This window comes from Rattus norvegicus, chromosome 15, assembly GCF_036323735.1.
Source record: "Rattus norvegicus strain BN/NHsdMcwi chromosome 15, GRCr8, whole genome shotgun sequence".
Taxonomy (NCBI): Eukaryota; Metazoa; Chordata; class Mammalia; order Rodentia; family Muridae; genus Rattus; species Rattus norvegicus.
In genome coordinates, this window is record NC_086033.1 from 28,579,869 (window position 1) to 28,589,572 (window position 9,704).

Sequence of the window (9,704 nt, forward strand, 5' to 3'; positions counted from 1 at the left end):
GGTGCAATATTAGGATTCACTAAAGAAACAAAAACAAAATTTTGTATGAATCTATGTATAAATACATTGTGCATAGATACATAAACACAAATAGACACAGAGAGAAGTAATTAATGGAGTTGACTTACGAGATTACAAAGGCTGACTCTAGTTATAGGAGTTGGAGTTCCAGGGATACAGAAAGCAGGGTCAATCACAGTTCAAAGGGCTCAACTAGGAAAACTGATAATGTTTTATCCAATAATGAAGACTTAAGAATTCCATCATTGCTGGGACTAGAAAGATAGCTCAGTGCGTGACCCCTACATGGCAGTTCACCATTGCCTGTGACTCCAGTTCCAGGAGATCTTAAACCTTCCTACAGACGTGGATAAACCAATTCACAGATTAAAAAATAAATAAATCATTTCTAAAAAAGAATAAAGATAAAAAGAAAAGAGAAAGAACAAAGGAAGAAAAGAAAGAAAGAAATCATTCCATCATTTCAAGTCCCAGAGTACAAAGAGAGGAAATTCTGGGGTTTTGATATCCATAATCCAGAATATGGAGGGGTTGGAGAATGGATGAGACTTGACCTTTGCTGAGCCCTTTTTAATCTTTCTCATCGCCAACCAGTTGCATAATAGTCACAATCTAGAGATAGACATAATGCTTTATAGGTGTTCTAGGTATTTTCAAATCCAATTGATATCTAAATTTCTGCATCATTTGTATCAGGTATTAATGCATATATGTTATTTCCATATTCCCAACACTAACTTCACTCATGGATTAGAGACGGGGATGCTTGGAGCTAAGTAATGTCTCGTCATGATGATGTGGCAATTATACTAGTTGACAATTAGAAGTACCATAAGGTTTATAAAATGAAATTTCTCCAACCATTTAATAATCTTTTAAAATTTATTTTACTGTTCTTTATTTTATGATATGTCCACATGGGGATCCATGTGCTATTGAGCATGTAGAAGGCCAGAGGGCAACTGGTGGGCATGAGTTCTCTCCTTCTACCACGTGGGTCTCAGTGATTAGATTCAAGTCAGCAGATTTGATGGCAAGTGTCCTTACCTGCTGAGTCATCTCACTAGCCTTTAAATTTATTTTAAATTGATATATGAAATAAAATTTTTATCTATCTATGCAGTAGTACATAATTTTGAGTAACAAGGTAGACTATCTAACACTTACATCAGGATAAGCATTCAATTCAAACTGTTTTCACTTTTATGGTAAAATCTTTCAAACTCCTTCCTTCTATATTTCTGTTTCTTAAAAGCAATGCATATCACTGCTATCTTCAATTACATTTTAAATAGAAGGCATATTTTAAATTTTATAACAGCTCTTAGCAATGCCTTCAGATGATTGGGTTATATTATAATGTTGTGAAATCATAGACTTAAATATATTTCACATGCTATAATCTAGTCTATGACTGATGTGCAGATTACCTCATATTTGGTCATATTCTACAAATCACTTTGTGAATTTATTCGATTTAACCCTACTAGTCTTCATTTTTCATTTTCTGATAGAAATAAATATTCTAGACTTGTTTTTGAAGATTCATTAATTTTTATGTGTATGAATGTTTTTTTCTGTCACATGTATACTACATGTGTGTCTGGTGTCAGCAAATACTAGAAGAAAGGGTCAGATTCCCTAGAACTGAAATTATAGATGGTTATGAGCCTCTATATGAGTAATGTGAACCAAACCATTGTCTGTTTCAAAAGCAAGTTATTTTAACCGCTTCAAAGTCATTTCTCCAGCCCCAGCCAGATGCCTTATATGTATCTGTGTATGTATTCTGCCCGAGACTTGGTAGCAGACACTTATCTAAGAAATTGTAATTTCTTTTTGTGGAAAATTGTGCTCAAAAATGCCTGCTGTTATTTATTTGGTCAGTTATTGCCACTTTTATAATACAAAGTATTCAAGTCAATTTTCCCACTAGGTCATTAATTCAAATGTTAAAGTTCTCATAAGTACTTGCTACTTGGCAAACACTGGCAAATTATTTCTTGTACTGAAACACACTTGTACTGAATCACACGGTACAAATATATGGCTAAGATAGTATCAGTGTACAAGACCAATGAACTTTCTTCCAGTAATGTCTGACACATTTTTGCATGGCTGCAGGAATGTGAACCTAACTGGGAGTGGTGAGGTAATGAAGAAATGACAGATAGATGGACAGACAGAAGGGCAGATGTACAGAAAGCTGGGATTGTGGTCTGGACTTTTGGATAGAGAAATCTTTGCACACTCAAAGCTCTGCATTTTTATAGAGTTGAACAGAGTGGTGGAGTTATTGCATAGAACTGAACAAGGAGGCAAGGTGAACAGGGAAGCAGAGTTTATATTTTACCACTGGATCAAGGAGACAGGTTTAGTTAATTTAAGTAGGAGCAGTCTCTGTAGAGGAGCAGTCTTTAGTCTATGAACCTCTCAGGGGTTTGTGCAAGCTATGGTGGACATTTACGTTACACAGTATCAATGCTTGTGCTCAGCACCCCCAAATCAAGTCTTCAATAGTTCATTCTGAGCCTCACTCTAGTTGAGGTGTGCTTCGCCATTTCCCTTTGGGTCTGAGGTTAAGGTCTTGACATGCCCATGCCCAAGGCAAAATCAGATTCGCTAAGGACCTCACACACGCATGGCTTCCTTCATTCCTCACAAAGGTTCCTCTACCTCCCAATAGCATCACAGGCTGTCAATGAAACATTTTCCAGTGCAAGGTGTGGGGGAAGCTTTTAGCACATTTCATATTCAAGTTATGTCCAACTGATAATGCAAAATCCATTTGGTTCTTCTCCAAAAGATTCCAGGATTTTAACTGCTCAAAGGTTAAGTTCGTGGTCCCTAAAACTCAAGGCAATCACAACTGTAAGTTTCTGTTAAAAACAAACAGAAAAAGAGTTATACTTCCAAGACACAATAACAGGGAAAGGATAAGGAGAAACTGAACCTACGGCAGGGCAAAAGCACATGAGGCAGGCTTTTAAAAAGTCTAGAACCTGTCTGTCCTCCTGTACACTGGATGGTATGACATGAGCACAAAGATCAGGAAGAACTCCACCTCCACAATGTCGCTAGCTGAAGTGCACATGGCCACTCTTGAGCTTCTTTTGCTAGTTCCCTGAAGCTTCTTCCCTCAACAGACAAACTATCATTCTTGCTTCTCCTATTTTTGGGTTTCCATTGAGTATTAGCCTCCAATCTCACAGTATCACACATCACCCTGTGGGTGAGCCTGAAATAACTGACCATGCCACATTCTGCCTGGTATTTCCATCTCCTTGGAAACCTTCACGAAATCAATGCTTTCAGATTCTGAACTCGACAAAGCTGCATCATGTGAATTACACTAAAGTTTTCAATGACGTAAGCTGTACTTACAGAGACCCACCTAAACCTCAGGTGCAGTGGCCTGAGGTCTTTGATGACTGAACACTGGAATATGAATCCTAGGAAAATAATTCCCAGGGGGCGTTGAACAAATTTTCTTCTCAGTGGAAAGAGGATTCAAATGTCATGGTTGTTGTTTCTTTTTTTTTTTGTTTTGTTTTTTTATTAACTTGAGTATTTCTTATTTACATTTCGAGTGTTATTCCCTTTCCCGGTTTCCAGGCAAACATCCCCCTCACCCCTCCCCTTCTTTATGGGTGTTCCCCTCCCAACCCTCCCCCCCTTGCCGCCCTCCCCCCAACAATCTAGTTCACTGGGGGTGCAGTCTTAGCAGGACCAAGGGCTTCCCCTTCCACTGGTGCTCTTACTAGGATATTCATTGCTACCTATGAGGTCAGAGTCCAGGGTCAGTCCATGTATAGTCTTTAGGTAGTGGCTTAGTCCCTGGAAGCTCTGGTTGCTCGGCATTGTTGTTCATATGGGGTCTCGAGCCCCTTCAAGCTCTTCCAGTTCTTTCTCTGATTCCTTCAACAGGGGTCCTAGTCTCAAATCAGTGGTTTGCTGCTGGCATACGCCTCTGTATTTGCTGTATTCTGGCTGTGTCTCTCGGAAGAGATCTACATCCGGCTCCTATCGGCCTGCATTTCTTTGCTTCATCCATCTTGTCTAATTGGATGGCTGTATATGCATGGGCCACATGTGGGGCAGGCTCTGAATGGGTGTTCCTTCTGTGTCTGTTTTAATCTTTGCCTCTCTATTCCCTAATAATAACCTAATTCTAAGGTTAATGAACAATTTTGAGATTTTTAAAGCCATTTTGTTTCTTCTATTGAGAACTCTGTCTAGACACTCTTCTCTTCTGACCATTGGCATTTCCTTCAACAGGAAGTGAAGGCTTGGTTCAATGAGGCTTGTGAGGATGGCCTGAAATCACGTTTGTTGTTGGTGTCAGTCCACTAGGGGGCACTGCAGGGTTCCTAAAATTACTTTTTCTTAAGTCACCCTGAGGTCTGAAGCACTGAGAAGAGACATAAGGACATAAGGCAATCCATTCCCAAAGCAAGAGGTACAGGCGATGAGGTGTAGTTCACCTGGGTCATTAACGCTCAATCATTCTGTAGACAGCCACAGATCTCTAGAGCCTGTTTTCTGGATCTGTGGTTATATAAATCTATTTTAAGAATAATTCTCTGAATGTATATAAACAAAATAGAATTACTAGGCATTATGACAATGAACACTCAAGAGAAAATTACTTTTTTAAAAAATTTCTGTTAGGTTTATGTCTATAATTCACCAAACTCAAAAAACTGGAATTATTCCAATAAAATTCATATCACACACATGTGAATGAACATACACACACACACACACACACACACACACACACACACACACACGAGTGATTAGTTTTTCCACCAGCATTCTGTGTTTATGCATTCTCCTTCCTCAAACATCCTCACCCCCTCAAACTCCTTATATTACATTAGAAACACAGTGTCCTGGGCTCTACATCAATGTCCTCCACAGTCCTGGAGCAATGACAGTACAGAGTCATGAGGTGGAGGTGGGTGGAGTTCCTCGTTCAGATGAATGAGGGAGCTCAGTGACTCAGAGAGAACCTGTAGTCTGTGAGCACAAGTTGTCTGGGTACAAGACTGACCCCCTTCAGAGCTGGAGAGAAGACATCCCAGCAAGTGGACAGGGGCCATGGAGAGGAACCTGGGAGCTGTGCTGGGGATTCTGTGGGTGCAGATTTGCTGTGAGTTGTGCTAAGCTAAGTTCCTATCTGGGATTCTCCAGAAATGTGGGAGGTGGAGGGGGAGAAAGTAGATGAAACTCTCCTGTGCATTCTTCCTCATGATATCTCCTGGGTATTTAACTGGTGGGGTGGATACCTCTCTTTGATTCTGGTTTGCTTGTCTGTTTCCAACAGGGGTGAGAGGAGATAATATCCAGCAGAGTCCTTCAGCCCTGAGTCTCCACGAGGGAAACAATTCTGTTCTGAGATGCGATTTTTCTAATGCCTTGACATCAGTGCAGTGGTTCAGACAGGATCCCCGGGGCAGTCTCATCAATCTGTTCTACCTGGCTCCAGGAACAAAGGAGAATGGGAGGTTAAAGTCAACATTCGAATCTAAGGAGCGCTACAGCACCCTGCACATCAGTGGTGCCCAGCTGGAGGACTCAGGCACCTACTTCTGTGCTGCTGATGCACAGTGCTCCCAGTGAGCCTGCAGCCTGGCCCCAAACTGCAGCTGGCTGTGGAGCTACAACCCCTGCCACAGGCAGACTCAGCAGGAGGCTTTGCACAGCTGTGGCTTCATCAGATCTCCACAAATTACAAAGATGTGAGGAAACATAAAAATACCACTGTAGTTCCCACTTACATTCTGACTGACATGACACTGACTTCTAGAATGCTAAATGCTGAGAAATATCAGCATGCATGATCAAAATATGCCCCTTTATTTTTTCAGTTTATGTTAATGTCATAGAATATAAACCTCTCTTACATATTGGAGAATCATTTGGGTCATTTGTTAAAATTCGAAACTGAAAGCAACTGTTTTCATCCTTTGTTTAAAGAGCACAAGACAACACTGAGCTAATCTGCTCAATATGACGTTGATAAATTAATTAATTCATCTAATAAATTAACTGGTAGAAAGGCAAGAGAAATCTTATTATTAGATCAAGACATTATAGAAATGTCTTGATATTTTAAATATATAATACATTTAATTCTGCAGTGGAAAACAAATATTTCATGTCATAATTAGGAGCCAAAAGATAAAATAAAACTAGGAAGATGTATTTGCAATTTATGTCACAATAACACTTGTAGCCATTGATTCTACCTTATATGCAAAACTTTTCATTAAAACACTGCTTTCAAAAGAAAAGAGTGTGGAAACATTCTAAATATCATACAGTAGGGGACTGATTTATTATACAATAATTAAATGTGAACTAGATAACTCGTTTATTTTCTGAGGGTTGACTGATTATATACCATAGTTGAAAACTCTGGCCTGTCCTTGTCTCTGTAGGAACTGGGAGTCATCCATGCATCATCTCTCCATTGTCTTCCCTCAGGAACAGCGGCTGTGTGACTACAACAGCAACTGGATGGCCTTTCATTTTCTTTCTAGAGCTTCACAGATTAACTGAAACCTTGTGATTCATTCGGCTTCATCCCCATTGTAACTCCACTTCCTTAAAATATATATTATCTGGGCTTCTCAGACAATAAATAATCCCTAAGGGTCAATAAGATTTGTGTGGGACTGTTAAGAAGTTATGTCAACATTCACATAAGGATCCAGTCACCTCAGAGAGGTCACAGATAGCAGCCATTCTAACCCTTGCTTCTTCATTTCATTTTGTTTATTTTTGTTTGTTTTTATTTTGCTTTTGGCCGGGGCGGGGGGAGGGGGGAGGCTACAAGGGAGGAAGATGGATACGAAGTGCCCTGGATATGAATGGAATTAGTTTACATGATGTGAAATGTAGAGAATGAATAATAATAATAAAACTCAGAAACAAAAACTAAACTGAAAAATGGATTTAATGAAGATGCCCGAGGTGATAAGAGTTAGAGTTATGCTGTCCAAATAACAACAACAACAACAACAACAACAACAAAAACAAAAACAAAAAACAAAAAAACAAAAAGAAAAACCAAACTCATTCAGCTTTCCATTGCAGACTTTTCATAGGTGACTTTTTAGTGCAGGTGACTACTTATGAGTGAAACCTGCTATTACAGAGAAAGAGGACAACATCTGCTAAGTGTAAACACACAAGCTCACCTATCCCCCGCACCCCCACCCCGTCCTAACTTTCATGAGTCCACAAGATGGCAGTGTTTTCTTTGGGATCTTGAGCAAAGATCTCAAGAGGGAGAGAAGTGGGGGATGGGGTGGAGTGGGGAGAAGAAGAGTACAGGAAGAGGAGGAGGGGGCAAAGAAAGGGAGGCAGAAAGGCTTGGTGCTTCTGGGGTTACGAAAAGATCCCTTTTCTAGTTGCCAACGTAGAGTTGAGTATTTCAGTCCTCAGTGAAGAGGGAGGAGGCGAGAATGAAATCCTTGAGTGTTTCCCTACTGGTCCTGTTGCTCCAGCTAAATGGTAAGTTTGGAAATTCCTTTGGGATCCGGGTGTGAGATGTAAAGTTCTTTCCTGCTCCAGGCAAATGGTAGAAACTCACGTCTGGGACCGGACTTCCGAACTAAGCAAAGCTAGAGTCCTGCCCTGAGCAGATTCCTGAGAAGGGCTTGACCTTTTCAAAGAACTTGTCCCCAGAAGACTGTTGCCTCCTTGTTTAAGGAGAATATCTTGCAGTTTAGAGATTCACTTTATGTCCTTGGGCACTTCCCAGTACTCCCGCCACCCTAAGCTTCAGTTCCTGCTTCAATTCCTGCTTCAGAGTTTTAAATGCTGTACATTCCTCTCAATAAACAGACCTTGACAAGGACACTGCTTGGTCTTGCTCCTCTTTCTCACCCTTTCTCCCTCAGGTATGGGTCCCCCTCGACCCCCACAAATAACTGGGTCCCCGCTGGCGGGGGACAAACTCAGGTATTTTAAATCTCCAATTAGGAAGTGAGAAGCCCATGGAAAAGTGTTAGAATCCATATGCATCTAGTCTTGATTGTGTGACCTTTGTCTTTCTGCACAGGGGTGAGCAGCCAGCAGAAGGTGCAGCAGAACCCAGAATCTCTCACTGTTCCAGAGGGAGCCAGGACCTCTCTCAACTGCACTTTCAGTGATAGTACTTCTCTGTATTTCGCATGGTACAGACAAGATCCTGGGAAAGAACCCAAGGAGCTAATGTCCATCATCTCCACTGGTGAAAAGGAAGAAGGCAGATTCACAATTCAGCTCAATACAGCCAGCCTACATGTTTTCTTGCACATCAGAGACTCCCAGCCTGGTGACTCTGCTCTCTACTTGTGTGCAGTGAGCACACAGTGCTCCCCAGGCACCTGCAGCCTGCATGCAAACCTAGTGTACAGTACCAGCCCTGACATAGGTCACAGACCACACAGCAGAGACGTTCTGTTTCCATTCTATTCTATATGCTGTGGGACTTATAAGCAGGAATAGAGAGGGCTTGATTATCCTGGAACATATTTTAACATTAAGAAAAAAAGTAATCCTGATAGAAAAGGCACATTACTAGTTTGGGTAAATATTTTCCACTGTTTTCTTCTTACATGTGGATGATTATACAATAATGCACACACTACTAAAGGGCATATGATGTTGAGCTGGAAGACAAAACACATGGCCATAAGGCTGACCACATACCATGCCATAAAGACAACCATCAACACTATAGCCCTGTGCTTTTAAAAATCTTTCAATAAAAATATTTGTTTTCTAATTTTTGAAAACTGGCTTACAATGTAGCAGGCTTCTCTATGGCAGTTTCATACACATTTACTTTTGGTTGACCCATTCCCAAGCTTGTCCCCTCTACCATTTCCTCGTTCCCCATTCTACCTTGTGCTCCATTACCGCACTAGTCGTCTCCCTGAGTGCCCCCTCTCACTTTATGTGCAGCTTTCTACACACAGTCATAGTCACATGAGTACATAGAGATAAAAATTAGAAACTAAGATTCATATACACTTTTCTATATGAGGACAGAATAATTCATTATAGTATTTTCATGGGAATTCTATAATTTCATTTTTCTCCATTGCTTAATTACACACACACACACATATACACACATAAACACACACACACACACATATATATATATATATACACACATATATACATATCCACCAAATTTTCACTATTCATTCCTTTATTGATGAATATCTAAGAAGCCTTCATTCCATAGCAATTTTGAACAGAGTGGAAATAAGCAGAATTGAGCATGTATCTCTTTAGTGAGATGCAACAATGTCCTTCAGATATATTTATCCAGAAATTACATAGAAGGAACCTGTAAGTCTTCCTCTTTTAGCTTCATGAGAATACTTCCCACTGATTTCCAAAGTTGTTACATCAGTTTAATGTTTCCATCAATTTCTCCGGACTCTAGTTTTCCCTCTCTATATTCCTCCTAGTTGACCCACCCTCTCCTCCTCCTCAGACACACTTGTCCACTTCCCTTGAGAAAAGAGTTGGCCTTCCAGGGACAGCAATCAAACACAGAATGGTAAGTTACAAAAGAACCAGGCAGAAACCTCCATATCAGATCTCGAAAAGACAACCCAATAGGAGGCAAAGGATCTAATGGGCAGTCAAAAGGGACAGTGACACCCACACTT

The 9,704-nt window shown here is 40.5% G+C and overlaps 2 gene segments (V, D, J or C); both read left to right on the top strand.

Moving 5' to 3' along the window:
* Positions 1-5,040: 5,040 nt before the first annotated feature.
* LOC134478842 (T cell receptor alpha variable 22-like) lies at positions 5,041-5,933 on the top strand. The segment is given in 2 exon segments: positions 5,041-5,176; positions 5,351-5,933. Coding segments are annotated over 2 exon segments (348 nt in total).
* A 1,563-nt stretch (positions 5,934-7,496) lies between these two features.
* On the top strand, positions 7,497-8,523 carry LOC134482277 (T-cell receptor alpha chain V region 2B4-like). The segment is given in 2 exon segments: positions 7,497-7,545; positions 8,096-8,523. Coding segments are annotated over 2 exon segments (477 nt in total).
* Positions 8,524-9,704: the final 1,181 nt, after the last annotated feature.